Source organism: Leopardus geoffroyi, chromosome C1 (genome assembly GCF_018350155.1).
Source record: "Leopardus geoffroyi isolate Oge1 chromosome C1, O.geoffroyi_Oge1_pat1.0, whole genome shotgun sequence".
Taxonomy (NCBI): domain Eukaryota; kingdom Metazoa; phylum Chordata; class Mammalia; order Carnivora; family Felidae; genus Leopardus; species Leopardus geoffroyi.
In genome coordinates, this window is record NC_059328.1 from 146,563,249 (window position 1) to 146,581,188 (window position 17,940).

Here is a 17,940-nt window from a genome sequence, read left to right on the forward strand (position 1 = left end):
GTTAAACAAAAAATTGCGACTATGCTTTTTTCTACCCAATTAAATCAGGATGTTTTTTTGTTGTTTTTTTTTTATGGCTTTTAACATTTCTTCCTGTTGGAAATACCTATTTAGTGTGTATTCTGCTGGAGTATCTTTCAGGAGGGGTGTGTCATTTCTTTCCTGTAGCATCATGTTTATGGGTGATCAGGGGCTTTTTCTACACAGGCATGTCAAAATAGCAGATTTACAAAATCACTTTTGGATATGTTGCCTCTTAACAATTGCGATTGTTTCTTTGTTCTTTCATTTGTTTGTTTTGCCAATGGCTACCAAATTGCTACTTTCTGGGCAGTGTTGTAATACAGGAGTGTTCAACTGATCCTCTTAACTGTAATTGCAATCACACGCTCGTATTGTCACTGACATATTCCTAAGGAGAAGATGTTCTGAGTCATGCTTTTCTTATGTCACACTTTATTGTGTCCAGTCTGCCACCATTTGAAAACTGCCAAGGCAGTGTGGAAGATGACATTTCCCAGAGGGGTAAAAAAAAAAAAAATCAGCTGAACTCCCTATCTGCTTCTGGTACATGAAAAACAGAGCAGTGCTAACTTGACATTGTCAGTTTTGAATGTGTCCTCTTTTCTTACGTGTCTCTTCGGCATCATGATGGATGCAAAGAAAAGAGCATAAGACTTAGAATCAGATGACTTGTGATGTGTTCCAGATTATTTATTCCATTTCTATGAGCCTCAGTTTTCTCATTTTTAAGTTAGTGTTATAGTAATAATAATGCTAGCTCTTTAGAGACGCATAACGAGGACGAAAGGAGTAAAGACAAACGCTTTTCTGTAATCTGTGAAATACTGTGCAACTCCTAAGTATTATCTCTGCTTGTGTTAGTGGAGGCAGGAAGGGAATATTTAGCATGAATTTGAACAATCTGTTATTTCTTACATGGGGAAATATTATAGAGGACTGAGAAAGCGGACAATACAGAGAATGCAAGATAAATTGTTACAATAATCTTGTAACTCAAGTCGGGAAAATATCTTACACCTGGGAACTCTGACAGCATGTTTTTCTCCTATGCAAATACAGTTAAGGTTTCTAAAAAATCTTTCAGGTTGACAGCATGATGTATTATTAGAACTTTGATTAGGAGGGAGCGATCCTCACTCAGAGGTAGAGAGGTTTCTGTGTATCAATCAGTTGGCAGGGTGTCTATTTGCCATTTGAAAATATTATGATCTGTTACTGCCAAACTAATTTTCTCTGTTTTGCTTTTCAGTATAGGATGGTAAAAGAAGCCCTTCACGAGCGTGCCAACCTACTAGAAATTGCTCCCCATTTATCAGCTCCGTTGCCTATAATGCTTCCTGTTTACAAGTAAGCCTTTTGATATCACCTATATACTATTTGCTTAATTGAGGTCAATAGAAGAACACAGTTTTAATGGAAATAGTTCCTCAGTGTGCGTTTCTTAATGTACTTTTAATTGGTCCTAATCTTTAATCTTTTTCAAACATTTGCCTTTGTTGTGTTTAAAAGTGTGGCTTTTCCTAAATTGCCCTTTTCTGACCCAACTCTAAGGGCTAGATCTTGAAGGCCAAGGCGGTTGTCCTCTATATTTATAATTAGTATTTCTTCCCCCAGTTTACTGAGAGTCTAAAGACGAGCGACTGTGTTTGTACCAGGGAACAGAAGAGGGTCATTTGCACACTAAAATGCACAGCTAAAAAGTACCTTGCTGCAAAACCTGAACCTAATATGTACCAACTCCAAGCCTAAACCATTTTGGCTCCTTTTATATATATATATTTTTTTTTTTTAATTTTTTTTTTCAACGTTTATTTTATTTTTGGGACAGAGAGAGACAGAGCATGAACGGGGGAGGGGCAGAGAGAGAGGGAGACACAGAATTGGAAACAGGCTCCAGGCTCTGAGCCATCAGCCCAGAGCCCGATGCAGGGCTCGAACTCACGGACCGCGAGATCGTGACCTGGCTGAAGTCGGACGCCTAACCGACTGCGCCACCCAGGCGCCCCATTTTGGCTCCTTTTAAATTACCAAGTTAGCCAAAACCGAAGTTTGGTTCAGAGGTGTCGGATGGTAAGCTATAAAACCCAATTTTCCTGATTTTGTTAGAGCTGGTCCATTAAGTCACCTTAAATTGGAATATAGGTAATATGAGACAGTGGATTATGTAACTGCTAGCCACATGAAGGTTGGGGTGCCTAGAAACAGATTTTATCATTTTCATCTGTATTTTGTCATAGATTGTTTAGGACATCTCAAGCCAGTGATTCTCTCCCCTGGTTGAACATTAGAGTCACCCAGACCCCCAACTCTCGTCTCTAGACCCGTGAGGCCCCGGTATCTGTATGTATGTTTATGTTTATGTTATGTTTATGAGGCCCAGGTATCTGTATGTATGTTTATGTTCATGAGAATTCTCCCCAGAGAATTCTCATCTGCAGCCAGGTCGAGAAGCATTGCCTTAGGGATGATTCATTTAGAGTCTCACTGATTCATTTTCTTATATAATTCAGCTTGGTTGGTGTCAAAAACAGTTTTGTAGTTCCTCCTGTTTCCTTTGCAGCAAATACACCTCTAGATATACTTTGCTTTTCTTAAATGCAAAGTATATTGTAACTTACAGTGACATTCTAGAATGTTCTACCCTGTGTCTCAAGAAACCTTTCCCCCTATTTATGCCATAGGTGGTGGCAGCTACCTTATTACTGGGTAGGAATCAAGCTATATGATCTGGTTGCAGGAAGCAATTGCCTGAAAAGCAGTTATGTCCTCAGCAAATCGAGAGCCCTTGAACATTTCCCAATGCTCCAGAAGGACAAACTGGTAGGAGCAATCGTCTATTATGACGGTATGTGATTTTTCTTTTTACAAGGCACTTCTCTCTTACTCATGACCCTTATAGTATGTTCTTAATGAGATAGTTTCGCATTGTTAATTTTAATGCTGGTCTTCTACAACATACAAACACATATGCGTGTGGGCACACACACACACATACACACACACCACTTTGTCTAATATTAGCTGAAAAACTACTCGTGGTGTTTTGATTTTAACATTTTTTAGTTTTTGAGTATTCTTTTTCTTCTTTGATTTCTACTTTGTCTCATGGTTGGTTTGGTTCATTTTCCATCATTATGAATTTGGGCCGCACCCTCATGCCATTTAATTTGTTTCACGTTTGCCAGTGAATACTTGCCTTATGAATATATTATAATGTTGAAAGCAGCTGAATATCTGTTAGGTTTTCTAGATGAAACCTCTATTTTCAAGGGGTTATAAACCTAGAGAAAAATGCCCTCTGGGCTGAAATTGACATGTTTATATTTTGCACAGGACACAATTCTTGAACGTATAATTTATGTGATGAGGTAGATGAACGTTGCATCTGTTAAACCAAAGCCTCAGTTTTTATTGCTTATTTTTTTGTTGTTAAATGTTTTCTAACAGAAACATTATCTAATATCCATTTGCCATGTGTTCCTTGTTCATTCTTTGTGTGTGTGGGTGGGTATGGGTATATGTGAACAATATAATTTTATACACTTTTATTTGAAGGACTTAACCACTTAATATGTCTCCAGATGGACCACAATGCAACACAAAACAAAACAGGAAAAGCCATTTGTGAAATTGTACTATGGTTTTAAAGGGTGTATGGAATTGCAGAATAGTCCAGGGATGGATGTCTATTTATAAAATAAATAGCTGGACACAGATAATTGTACACGTTCAAAAAATCTTGGAAATTTTGTGTCACAAAAGACAGCTTGGGCTCTATAGCTCAGTGGGTTGTTTTTTTTTTTTTTTTTTTAACCCCATTATGTGACCTTTGTATTTCATCTTACATATCTAAACTCTTAGCATGAAGAAATGTTCGTTGTTGTTGTTTTCTGTTCTTTTTGTTTGTATGTTTTCAGGGGACTTTGATATTTACACTTTATATTATAGGATATCCTCAAGCCTACCCCCACCTTTTTTCTTCTTCTCAGTGTTAGATTTCTGAATCAATTTAGCTGTCTGTCTAGCTTCATGTATGAATGCAGAATGTATATGTGCAGAGGGGGCAACAGGGACAAACTCAAGAAAATGTCCTAGGAGCAACAATATTGGAAAAATGTTAAGGGTCTTAGACAAACATTAAAAGCTAGAGAATTCACAATTTACAGTGCCTTCCAGCATCTAAGCACCACGGGGGGGGGGGGGGGGGAGGGGCGGTGGCACTTAACTACTTTTTGGTGCCCTTGTTGAGCCTACATGTTAAAGGACAACCTTAACTGTGAATTTGCTTTCTCTGCATCAGACCTTTAATGCTAATCCATTGTAGTTTAGTGGGTGATTATATTAAAGAGGTTTTGGGTCCAGGAGGAGTAAGAAGGCATTCTGCAAATGACATCCTTTCCATCCTGACAAGGAAGTGTTTGTGCCCTTTGCCTCTTATTACCCATCCCTCCTGGTTAAACCCTCTCAAATACTTGGTCATTTTCTTTACCATGTGATGTATCAAACACTAACTAGTTTTATTTTTTAGCCTGTGCATATCTGAATCTTCTTGAGAGGACTATAAGTGGATGTCACATCTGAATTTGTGGCATCCTGTTTTTTGTTGGTTTGATATTGTTATGATTTTTACAGATTCTTATTGATTCTACATAGAGGAACCAAGGGAAATTTATGTCACATGTGCAGAAGAAACATCATCTAATTAGAAGCAAGAGAAGAATTTCTTTAATCTAAAATTGGGTTTTAGGGCGCCTGGGTGGCTCAGTCAGCTAAGTGCCTGGCTCTTGATTTCTACTCAGGTCATCCTCTCATGGTTTGTGAGATAGAGCCCCTGTGTTGAGAAGCCTTCTTGGGATTCTCTCTTTCCCTCCCTTGCACTTTCTGTCACTCTCTCGAAATAAATAAATAAACAAATAAAATAAAGTAATAAAATATAATAAAATTGGATTTCATACCTTGTTTATAGGTTGCAAAATTATGAGTTTGGCAAGAATTATTGAAAAATATAAAAATTATTATTTAAAATAATTTCAAATTGGTATTTGAAAGTTGACTATAAAAATCTTAAATCTTGAAGGGATAAAATAATTATATTCTAGTCATTTGAGATTATTTATATTTATATTTATATTTATATTTATATTTATATTTATATCCTTGTTCTGAAATAATACAGGTCCAGCTATGTCCTGTATTTGAGGTGAGGCAAAACAAGAATGTGCGACAAAGTATAGTTTTATGGTTTCACGACTGTATTCACTGACAGAGCAACTCCTGTTTTACCTAATGGTGTGATGAGCAAATTAAATATCAATGAGGAAGTAAGGTAGAAAGGAGCATATAAGTAAGGGCATTACGTGTAGTAAGTGTGTGCTCAGAGAAAGGAAGGAATGCCCTACCCCTTGACCAAAAAGGAACATTATCATCCTGTCACCAAAGTATTTCAGAGGGACAAGGTACCGGAACATTTACTATTGCAAATGAGGTCTATACATTGTAATTTATAAGGTAAAACTTTCTTAACAAGAAAAGAAAAAATCTTCTTTATAACTGACCATTATAAGAATGTAATAAATTACCCAAATAACGTCAAAATGAGTTTGGGCTGCTGGAAATAACTTTTTTTTTTCTTTTTTACTGAAAAATAATTTATTGCAGTGCAATTCACATAACATAAAATTAACCACTTTAAAGTGAGCAGAAATAATAATTTTTATAACTCCCAACTTGGGAGAATCTTGATTATGAAAAAGTGGCAAAAGTAATTAAATTGAACTCCTCAATGCTACAAGAAGTTAGGCTAACTAAACACTCTTATTAGTAATTCATTATACAGTTATTTCAGCACCAATGAAAAGTAAAATATAACAGTACGAAAATATAGTCAAACCAATAAACATTGCCATTACCTTAGACCGGTGGCTGAGAAAGTCTTTAAAGTTCCTACAAGGCTGGATGTTAGGGCCTTGAGGTGTTCCCTCTGACATACAAAATGTACAAAGATCAACATAGTTTTTCTTAATTATTCATAAGAATAGTTCATCCTAAGTAAATAGTGATGGCCATTGCATTTGATTAAGGCAAAATGTATTCCTCCACAAAAGTCAATACGGGTAATAAAATAAATTCCACATACTTTCAAATGTAGTAATTATAGCGGTTATTATGTGCTTGGCATAGGTATGATCCATTGCCATATTTTGTTGTTAAGTGCTGAAAAACAAACTCACCCATATGGAGGAATAAGTACCATCTTTTTCAGTGCAAAGTAAATGTCAAATTTCTCAGTGAAATTTATATGAAATGAAAGTTAGGATTGGAAGGGACAGATCAGGTTATATTTTCTTCATCTATTCTGTTAGAGAAAACACACAGTCAACTCACTGGTTTTATGACTGAGACATAATCCTGGTGGTTCTTACCTGTTTCTTGCCTTCTGCTACCAGAGAGCCATCGGCTGATGCTGGCCACGGTCATTACCTCTAGTAAGGGGGTACCAGGTAGTATGGTGGCTGCTCCAACTCTCCTAAGTCAGCCAGAAGTATTTAAGGCATGACACTCTTGAGCAACTCGGCATGCCATGAGATAGGAATCAGCGCAGGAGGGGGTGCCGGTTTCTTCAGTAACTTATTTGCCTTCCTCTGTCAACTTTACTTCAGTCTGTCTGTTTCCAGAGTATGTTCTTTGCTGCCATTCTAGTTGGACTCCAGTTATCCAATCCAGTGCACAGAACATGAGATATAATTAAAAAATCATTAAATATTTAAAACCATTAAATACAGCCATTAAGCTTCTATAAGATGAGACTGGAGAACAAAATTATGGCTTTAAATTCTTCCTTGTGAGCATCAAGGCACTGACAGAGAGAGATGTCTGTTATTTCATACCCAATGATGCCCTTAAGTATTCCTTATGCACATATGAAAATCGCAACCTACAGGAAATTACATTAGCTTTCCTAATGTAAATAAAAGTCGGTTATATCCATGTTTCAAAGGGGGAATTAAAGCCCAGGTTTCACTAGAATATTCATTTTTATTCCAGCCTAAAACTCAACAGCATACAAATAGATGAATTCAGCTCGTGAGAGAGCAAAGCCAATTTAATCTCTGGCTCCCCTGAGGTAAATGTAGTTCACGGTCCTGCCCCCACCCCAACCTCAGCTATAATCCCTGGCTCCTGGAGGTAAAAATGCACTGAAGTGAGGAAAATTCTGCAGCAGGATATAATGATCCAAAATGACAGGGACAATAATGACAATGAATTTCATGTCTCCCAGTCATGAGATGGAGATGCTTGACTAGGCTGACTTCTACAATTAAATTGTTACAGGTACAGCAGGAGATGCAGTTAGCTGTGCGCTTTGGGGAACGATGCCTCTAGCAAAAGGCATATTGTGGAATCCAGACTCTTTTGTTAGGAACAAACTATTACTCCTCTAGGCAGGCACCCTCAGTTGTATGCTTAAATAAAAGAAATCCTGGGTTAAAGAGAAGTCTTTTAAGGTGTTGATTTTATCTACTTGGAAACCTTAAAAAAAAAAAAAATCAATTACCCAATAACACAAAGGTGATTTGTTTCTTCTTTTTTGGTCTTATGCTTTTGTTTTTGTTTTTCCTTTGAGTCCCTGGAACATAAGTCAAACCTAAAGATGGTGCCTTTAATTCTCATTTACCCTATTTGCAAATACAGCTGTTGAACCGATTGGGTGTTACCAACTTTAATCTGACAGACACATTAATTTCTTCAGAGTAATAGAAATAGGTTGAATAAATAACCAAATAATGGGATTTACAAACAAAATAGAGTCCTGTTCTGTGAGTTTGGGCTATGTGCTCCTTAATATAATCCTTGTAGGGTTGCTCCGATAACCTCTAAAGTTGATGGTGTGAGACTTCTGGGGCGCACAAGACCATCTCCTGGGTGTAGAAGAACATATTAGAACGTCTGCTTGGATATTTTGCTATCAAATGCCTTATAAATGTCTGTTTTTACATATGGTCCAAATGTCTGTAATATGTAAGTTCAAGTACTTCTATATATAAGTACAATATTGCAGGTATTTAATTTATCAATAAATTACTTACTGGGGCTATATGCTGATGTTTACTTTACTTTGGGGAATACTGGACTTAATTTTTCTTCTTTGAACCACTGGGTTAGTAATTTGTCATCATTTTAAGTCTTTGATAACTGACTAATTTGAATGTTTTCAAGATAGATGTATCAGCTAGAGGAAAAATTCCCCCAGAAGAGGAAACATCACCAAATCCATTCCTTCATTTCTCAAGGTCCAATTTCTGTGAACTTTGATTGAGGGTTCTAAAAACTATTGACAAAAAGGGAGTATTCTCTTGGGAACCTCAACATTATCAAAATTTGGCATGATACATTAAAACTTGTTTCTTGCTTTTATTTTTATTTCCATCTTAAAAAATATAATAAATTTATTTTAAAATGTAAAGTAGTTGTATTTGCCAATAATTCTCAAGGCTCCTAACTTCTTTTTAAGATCCTTATTATTGTACACACTGAGGTATAAAATTATGTAAATATTATGTAAATATTGATGCATATAAAAGAATATAGTTAACATATACATATGTGTATATGTATACATATATATGTATATATATGTATACACTTGTATACATATATATACATCTCTCTATATATGTATATGTACACATCTATATGTATATACACATCTATATATACTAAGCTTTCACACCCTTATAGATGTGTAATATATATATATAGAGAGACAGAGAGAGGGAGAGAGAGAGAGAGAGAGAGAGAGAGAGAGAGAGAGAAAGTATATACACACACACCCACACACACACACACCCGGGAATCCGCAAGTGACCTTAAAACCAAGAATATTATCAATACATTGAGGCTATTTGTGACTTCAAATTGTGAATACACCCCATTTCATCCTCTTGGCTCTTTCCTAGAAATTACTGCTATTATGAATTTTATTATTGGAAGTCTTTTTTTTTTTTAATTATCCTCTGTCATCTTTTTTTGTCTTATGCAAATGTATTTGAAAATAATCTATTGGTTAGTTTCGCTTTTAGTATAAGATGATGTATTTTGTAAGTTGATATAAACACTTTGGAAAGCAAACACTTCTAATAAAGTTAAGCATACACACACCTTGTGATTCAGTAATTCTGTTACTAAATGTGTGCCCCAGAGAAACTCTGACACATGTCCACAGGGAGATATGTACAGAAAAGTTCACTGAAGCACAGGGTACAATTTCAAAAGGGAAATAATTCAAATATCCATCAAGAGACCAATGAATAAATAACCTGTGTATTCACATAATGGAGTAAAACAGCATTGGAAGTGAATGAACTCAGCTAAACTGAACAACGTGGATGAGTCTTAGAAAACTAATGTCGAAAGGGCATGATAACTCGTCCCACAAATATAAGAATCACAGTCATACTTGAAAACTGCTTTCCAAAGTGTCATAGTGTAGTTGAAACACTCAGCAATATGTAAGTACATGACTTAGGTTTACAAACTTTATTGAGCTTTGAGTCCCACCTTACATATCTATGAATTTAGGCTTATAATACCTCATTCACAGTGTGTTTTGAGATCTAAATGAATTAATAAATATAACATAACTTCATAAGTATAAAACATTATTTAAATATTGCTTTATTTGGGTCGATTTTATGGATATTCTACAATATCCATAGTCTATAATATCCATAAAATTCACCAAATTTCTACTTTTCGTGTCATAAAGTGAAGCATCAGTTGTACCAATATCTCTTTATATATATATAAATTTGCAGATTCTTCCAGAAAAAAATTTGCAAAACATTCTTAGGAGAAAGGAAAATTTTATGCAAATAGATATGTACCAGGTGAGTATATAACCTTTGAAATTTAAGGGTTAAAAAGCACAACATTTTAAAAGAACTTACTCTACAATTATCCACCTCTTAGACATTGATCTAAAACATATTTCATATTTCTTCTTGTGCCTATGTAGTTTATGCTTACAGGTTAAATAATTTTTATCCTGATTTTCTGTTGCCATCTTTTCCATTGTACTTCTCCTCTTGTTATCTGTGAGTTAGATAAACGAAACTGGCATCATTGCTCATATAGCAGGCATATTATTTTGCCCCTGAATTCTGCCTTTTTGCTATTCAGTGTATCTGGATACCAACCAATGCTAAATGAAGTTTGACATGTACCCCTAAGAAACAAAAGTTATAAATTGTGGCTTCAAAGGAAACCTTGAATAAATAGGACACATTTGTGTCCACCCAGGCTAACATCTAACATATGCTTTAGCTTCCTGATGATGAGACAGAGCAAAATAGCCCCTAGGAAAGTTTGCAATTGTTTATTGCTCACTTGACCAGCATGGATTAAATACCAAGCTTTCGTCCCCTTATAATTAGTTTTTAAGAAAATCAGAAGCACACAAAAGTAGATTTAATCAGGTGTAGCATACTGAGACAGTAATCATCCCTTTTCTACTTTGTATATACAAGCTTGAAAACTGTGCTAAAATTTATAATAATAGGCTATGTATGCATATAACTTGTTTGAGCAGATAGTTCTGGTGGGTTCATGGTAAGCTATCTGCCCCACACTCTGTTGCCCAACTGACCCTTTGTCTTCTACATGGAAGTATTGTTGACACACAGTGTTACATTCGTTTCAAGTGTATCTTAGTTGGCTTTTTTTTAGAAAAGATGTAGGGTCAATGGCAAAAGCTAATATATCAAAAATCTCCATGCCCTCTTCCTCCCTGTTTACTTGTTCACCCAAAAAAAAAAATATTATATATGTAATATATATAATATATATATATGTTATATAAGTTATATAACTTATAATTTATATATAATTTTTCTACTGTTTTCCAGACATTATATCTGGCATTAGGGCCAAATGCATTAAAGACAAAAGAGTTCTGAGATTTCAGGTTTTGAGAGAGTTCACTGCATATATGCCAAATATTGTGCGCAACACATGGTTTCTACGGCCAACAGTGTTTTACATTTGTGTAGCAGAGTATGGTTTTCAGAACATTTTTTTTTTCTCATAAATGATCTTGGTTGACCCAGCTCAGTTATGTAAGCTAGAATGGGATATTATGGTTCCTATTTTGTGGGGGAAAGGGAATCATTGATAAATATCTGGATCAGTATTTTAAATATGTGAGGATGTGAAAGTTTGTTTTGTTTTGTTTATTTGTTTGGAAGAAAGAGAAAAGAAAAGAAAAAGAACTTTCCAAAATGTAGATTGATAACATGGCTTTTTTAGCTACCATTAGGTGTTAAGTATGTCACACACTTTAACAAAAAATACAGCCCAGTAGTTCAACAAAGCATACACAGTTTTATTAAGAGAAAGTTCTAACATAATGTAGAAGTAATAAGCATGATAAAATGGACTTCCAGTTTGGACCTTTACAAACTCATGGCTAAACTTCATCTGTACTCTTATATACTCTCCCCTGCCCTCCAGAGAACAAATATTTTTCATCCATGAATATTTTAGTCCGTATCCTTTTGTAAAAAAAACAAAAAAATATTGAAGTATAATTGATATACAGGGTTGTATTAGTTTCAGGTGTACAACATATTGATTCAACAATTCTGTACGTTATTCATTGCTCACCACTGGTAACTGTAGTCACCATCTGTCACATGCAACATAATTACAACATTATTGACTATGTTGCTGTAAGTACAGCATTTCATCTCCATGACTCGTTTCATAACCCCAAGTGTGCACCTCTTAAATCCATTGTTAAAGACTTGAAAAAAAATACAACCACATCTAAAATGTTTTAAAAATAATTTCTTAATATCTGATATCCGTTCATGTTCACATGTTCCCTATAGTCTTCTAACTTTAATCGGCTCCTGATTTAAAAATCAACCCATAAAACAAACAAAATCCTAGTTAAGGTTCACGTACGCCAATAAAGAAAGTCCTCTTGTAACTAATAGGTTTCCCCTCCATTCCTTTGTTTTCTCCTTCATTTAATGGTACTTCTGTATTTTCTGTACAGGTAGCAGTTAGGCTTGTTCCAATCATCTGTTGCTGCATAAGAAACAACACCCAAACTTAGTGGCTTAAAATATTAATGGACCCTCTCACAGTTGTGAGGATGGGGAACTCAGCTGGGTGTTTCCCACTTGGGATCCCTCATATAGTTGCAATGAGATGGTCGTTGAGGCAGGAGCACTAAGAGCTTTCTTACTTACACGTCTGGCTCCTGGGCTGAGAAGACTGGTCAGCTGAGAGCTGGCCCAGCATCTCTCTCTCACCGTGGCTTTTCCATGTGGCTAGCTTGGACTTTCTCATGGGGTAGTGGCACTTCTTCCATGGTGACTGGCTTACCGCAATGAGCATACCAAGGGACCAACGCATAAATGCAAGACTCTTGAGCCCTAGCCTTGGAAATCACAGAGTGTCGCTTCCACCACACTCTGCTATTAAAGTGAATCACAGGGACAGCCCAGATTTAAGGGATAGGACATTACAAAAGTAATAGCAGCATAATTTATTGGGGAGAGGAGAGCCATCTTTGATGACTAGCTACAAAGAAGATGGATCAAATTGTTTTGTCAAAAATACTTTTTAAGCAGCGGTGTGAATTTCCATGACACGTCTTCCTGCTGCTTCTTTTGTTGTTGTTGTTGTTTAATTCGGTCATTATCGTCATTGCCTGGGTCAGTACCAGTATCTTATTAGAGGTTCAGGGTACTTTTCCAGCTGCCTTTCCAACTTCATTTATTATTATTTGGATTACTTATAATTTCCCTGCCTTACCTCTTTGCCTACCTTGAGGCACATTTTGTATAAAACGTCTATGTTTAATGTGTGTCAATTGATTAGTGATGCCCAGATTCCCTATCTCTGGCCTATGGGCACCTTCTCAAGTTGGCTCCTAAACTGTTTTAACATGCTGTCAGTGGCCTATGATGACTTCTCTGCCATCTGCTATGACAAGATATTTCAGACTCATCCTGAAGTTTTTCTGCCCTAGACCCCAGGAAGCATAAAGTTTTGAAAAGATGAATTTAAAATGCTTCTCGGACCCACATTTCATGGAATTAAATTTTATACCCATGTTAGCTCTTAGAACAAAATACATCCGTCAGTGTGGCCTTAGCCATCAGTAAGCCATATTTTCAAGTTGTTTTGTGAAAGAAAAGTGAAATCTTATTTCCTTTCTTTGGACACCACAAAACAATGCCACATCCATTAGTTTTATCTGCATGGAGAGCTTAAAATTAGGCTGTCTCAAATGCTATCATTATCATTATGTAAAATATGCTCTATTTGTTTAAATTCGCTAAAACCTAGTTCATATCATCTGCTTGTGTTGAATGCCAATCTGTTTGGTCAGGCTAAATGTTCATGTTAATTATAGTCTTTTAAGTAGATGGGACTGTTTGATCCTAAACATGAAATTATATATTTCTCTGTAAAATTTTACTGTTACATTCTTTATATTGATGGGACACTTTAAAATGTTTGGGCACGGAACTAATTACTTGTAGCTTACAGTTAAGATGTAAAAGTTAGGAGGGTTTTCTGCTTTTGCTTTAGAGACATTAGTAAAACATATGCCAAGAAATGTATAGTTCAGTGTGCTATATATTGAAGCTTACAGTAACTGTCCAGTGCAGTTGTCTCAAATAATTCTTCAGAAATACAATCCAATAGATCACATCTGGAAAGAAGGCGGGGGGGGGGGGGGGGAAGAAATAATCGTCATTGGCACTTGGGAGAAATAAATAGGAAATAAAAAGCTGTAATGATTGGTCTTCAGGAACTGATTTTCCTGCTATTTGATTGCATGACAGTGTAATGTCTCACATGGCTGTTGGCAGAGCCCCTAGATGCCCACTGATCTACCCACTTACCGTGTTTTGTAGCATTCTTTCAAGGGGATCCAAAGTCTTTTGCCAACATAAATGTTTAGAAAAAGAAAGAGAGAGAAACAGCAGTCAAGTCCATTTTGGAGCTGTTCTGCACCCAACACACACAGCTTTCTTAGTGTAGTGGAAAGCCAAGCTTATGTCCAGCTTACAAGAAATAGCAGTAATAAAAACGTCTCTGCAATAAAAAAGTCCCACAGTTTAGTTTCAACTGCCAATTCTATAGCCAAGCCCTGGTGACATAATATAGAAAAACTGAAAAAAAAAAAAAAAGTCAATGGTACATAGTTTTTATAAATAAAACTAACACCTTAGTAGATTATATTCTCTGGAACCAAATAGAACGCTATATTAGAATGTGAATTTCAAATGGGTTTCATTATTACTATTAATACTTACTCATATCACACTCTATATTAGTAAAACACCCCTTAGATCATTATATCCGCCCACAGAAAACATGAACCACACAACACCTACTTTTCTTTTTATACTTAGCTCTGCACATTAAACACACACACACACACACACACACAAAACTGACTTCCCATGCAGCTTCTATAACTACTGCTCCTTTACTGTCCAAAACCAAAGAGGTATCCTTGCATTCATTGGAAAAGTAGTACCAATATGCAATTTGCTATCCATTCAGAAGAATAAGGCTTTGGGAAGAAAATGATGAAAGAACACAATAAGCAGGTGAACAACTAGCAGATTAAGAACAAAATCGAATAACTTGTACTTTATGTATTTTGTTTTTTGTACTTTATGTCAGAGATGATTAATATATAACTCTCAATTCACTTGGGATAGGTAATCACAAAGCCTCTCAGTAAACCAGAAACTTCATCATATTTTTCAGGAGTTTTAAATCCTTCTACATTTTAACCTGAGTAATACAATAATGAACACACTTGGTGATTCATGCAGGGTTACTTTCCTTCAGAAAGGACAAAGTTTGAAAGATACCTGAGAAGAGGCTTCAGAAAGTTCTCTTGATAATATTCTGTATACAAAACCCTGTGAGCGGGGCGCCTGGGTGGCGCAGTCGGTTAAGCGTCCGACTTCAGCCAGGTCACGATCTCGCGGTCCGTGAGTTCGAGCCCCGCGTCAGGCTCTGGGCTGATGGCTCAGAGCCTGGATCCTGTTTCCGATTCTGTGTCTCCCTCTCTCTCTGCCCCTCCCCCGTTCATGCTCTGTCTCTCTCTGTCCCAAAAATAAATAAACGTTGAAAAAAAAAAAAAATTAAAAAAAAAAAAAAAAGAAAGAAAAAAAAAACCCTGTGAGCTACCTCAAATCTGTTTTGGTAAAAGAGGAGGTGCAAATACATTATTGTTGAAAAAAGTAATCTGAATAACTCAGGAGAAATTCACTATTTCTACCCCCTTAAAGGAATAAAATAAACCCAAATTCTCTTTTTCAACAGCAGCCTCTGCAGACAGTATGTTAAAAAGTAAGTAATAGTACATGCTAGTTATCAGAAATACATAAAGCAAGATTAATGTATATTTTTATGTTTACCCTCTATCTTCAACTTGCATGTTTCTTTTTTCAATCACATCTTTTGGTAAGACTAGTGTCTTCATGATCCTTAAGCATGAATAAAGAGAGAAAAACATTTCTCCACTGAGTCATGTCTGGTTTCTTTTCAGTAGCAAAAAACCCCATTTAAAAGAAGCTCCGTGTAAAAATTATCAATAAACATACTGAAATATATACTTTAGAATGATATTTAAAACACATAAATACGTAAATGATATTAAATACCTCACTCAGTAGGCTTTCTTTTAATTTGCTACATTTGTTGCTTAATGTAACCTTGGTCCTTCTCCTCACCCCTCCCCAAATGTGAATAGAATTGATTCACCCCCCAAATTTTAATTTAGAAAACACTTACCGGGGCACCTGGGTGGCGCAGTCGGTTAAGCGTCCGACTTCAGCCAGGTCATGATCTCGCGGTCCGTGAGTTCGAGCCCCGCGTCAGGCTCTGGGCTGATGGCTCAGAGCCTGGAGCCTGTTTCCGATTCTGTGTCTCCCTCTCTCTCTGCCCCTCCCCCGTTCATGCTCTGTCTCTCTCTGTCCCAAAAATAAATAAACGTTGAAAAAAAAATTAAAAAAAAAAAAAACAAAAAAAACAAAAAACACTTACCCACATTCCTCTCCTTTGTGTTATTAAGTGTCTTTTGTTCAGCAAGCCTGTGGCTGTATCCAGGTGCTATTGGGGGCTCTCTGTGTGCTGGGTGGGTCTATGCTATGCTTGACCCCCCCCCCCCCGGCACCTCTCCTCTAGTGCTCCCCAAGCAGCAGATTTTGAGTGGGTACTTTTCCCTCATTATTTGTACTTTTCGAGCTACAAGTTTCAGACTATTTCCCTCTCTTTAAAAAAAAAAAAAAAAAAAAAAAACTTTTCATGTTTTATTTTTGAGAGAGAGACAGAGTGCAAGAGAGGGAGGGGCAGAGAGAGAGGGAGACACAGAATCTGAAGCAGGCTCCAGGCTCTGAGCTGTCGTTACAGAGCCCGACACGGGACTCGATCCCATGAAGAGTGAGGTCATGACCTGAGCTGAAGTTGGACACTTAACTGACTGAGCCATCTAGGCACCCCAGACTATTTCCCCCTCTTAATTCACTTTGAATTTTGGCATTTTAACTATTTTTCACAGATACTGAACTTGAAATTTTAGAAACAGCGGAAAAGCCAGATCCTGTCAGGTCTTTTATTGAAATTATTCTGCTGGCTGCAGATATTAGAGAGCAGTGCTGCCCAGAAACCAGAGGAAACCAAGTCACAGAAATTCCAAGCATAACCATCCAAGTGATTGGAACTTAGAAGGCTATTGAGCGGTAGAGAGCTTGCGGGAAGAAAATCTTCCCTAATTTCCACCTCCACCACCTGCATTTGATATAGAAATGTGTTTTGTATCGAATTGGACAGAGTCACACATTAAAACAAGTCGCCATCAAGGTTTTCTGGACTCACACTAAGGGACGGCTCTAGCACTTGGGAAGGGAGGTGTCCGTGTGTGATGGCAGGGCTCTAATAGCACGTGGGACCTGAAGTTGTCCCCAGACCTTCAGATCGCTCCTGTCTCCACAAGAAGGGAGGTCTCTGCTTGCGTCCTTCAGCCACTGAGCAAGGAGTGCTTCCTTCCTGGTCAGTAGGTTTGTGACCGCTCCATGGGTTTGTGATTGCTTTCAGTTTCCTTTGTGTCCAGATCGAACCAGGAGTCCTCTAGAAAATTCCATACTATTGCAGCACCAAGGAGCACTTGGATTGATTGCGGCGGTCTCTGTAGGTATGGTTGGTTAATCTACTAAGGGGAAATAAGAGCTGAGCAGTCAGATTTTCCTCCATCAGCTCCTGAGCTATGATATCTTGTGAGGGAATGTTGGAGAATGGCGTGAGAGCAGCAGTTGAATTTGAGTCTCCCGCTCCCAGATTGCTGGCCTTCTTGCCCAGCCTACATCTCACCACTCAGCCTTTCAATCCATTACAGAATCTGATTCTGTCAGGAGGGCCTCAGGTCTAGATCTTTACCTGGTGTGGATAACTCTGCTCTCGAGAAGTTAGTGACAAGCCCCAGGATGTGAAAAAATGGTTTCCATGTAAATACTGCTGAACTTCCTGATGACTCTTGGGAAGAGGCTGACTGAATGTTAACATGTTACTTCTGAGTTGAAGTGCGCCTACTGTAGATCTAGGCTTGCATCATATTACTGCCATGTCTGTGTAGACTCCAAAAATCAGTGTCAGTACTTTCCAAGGTTTTCTTTTCTTTACTTCTGTACTCTCTTCTTCCTTAAGTTTGGCCTTAACATTTTGGTCTTGGGATGTTTTCAGTGACTGTAAGGGAAGCAATACCTTGCATGGCAAGTTGAAATAATGTGATTCGTTACTAAGACTAGTATCTTTCTAGACAGGATAGTATTCTTCACTGCATTCTTTATATGACTAGCAATTTTATTTATTTATTTATCT

General features: G+C 37.0%; 1 protein-coding gene across 5 annotated transcripts in view; it reads left to right on the forward strand.

Annotated features, from left to right (window-relative positions):
- The window catches only part of GPD2 (glycerol-3-phosphate dehydrogenase 2), a 141,739-nt gene that overhangs the window by 72,356 nt on the left and 51,443 nt on the right, over nt 1-17,940 (forward strand). For all 5 annotated transcript variants that reach the window (XR_006712892.1, XM_045479883.1, XM_045479882.1 and 2 more), the window contains exons 5-6: nt 1,274-1,371; nt 2,706-2,869. Coding sequence is in view for 4 of the 5 variants with exons in the window: in XM_045479883.1 (XP_045335839.1) it covers nt 1,274-1,371; nt 2,706-2,869 (262 nt within the window). In the remaining variant the exon portion in view is untranslated. The remainder of the gene's footprint in view (nt 1-1,273; nt 1,372-2,705; nt 2,870-17,940) is intronic.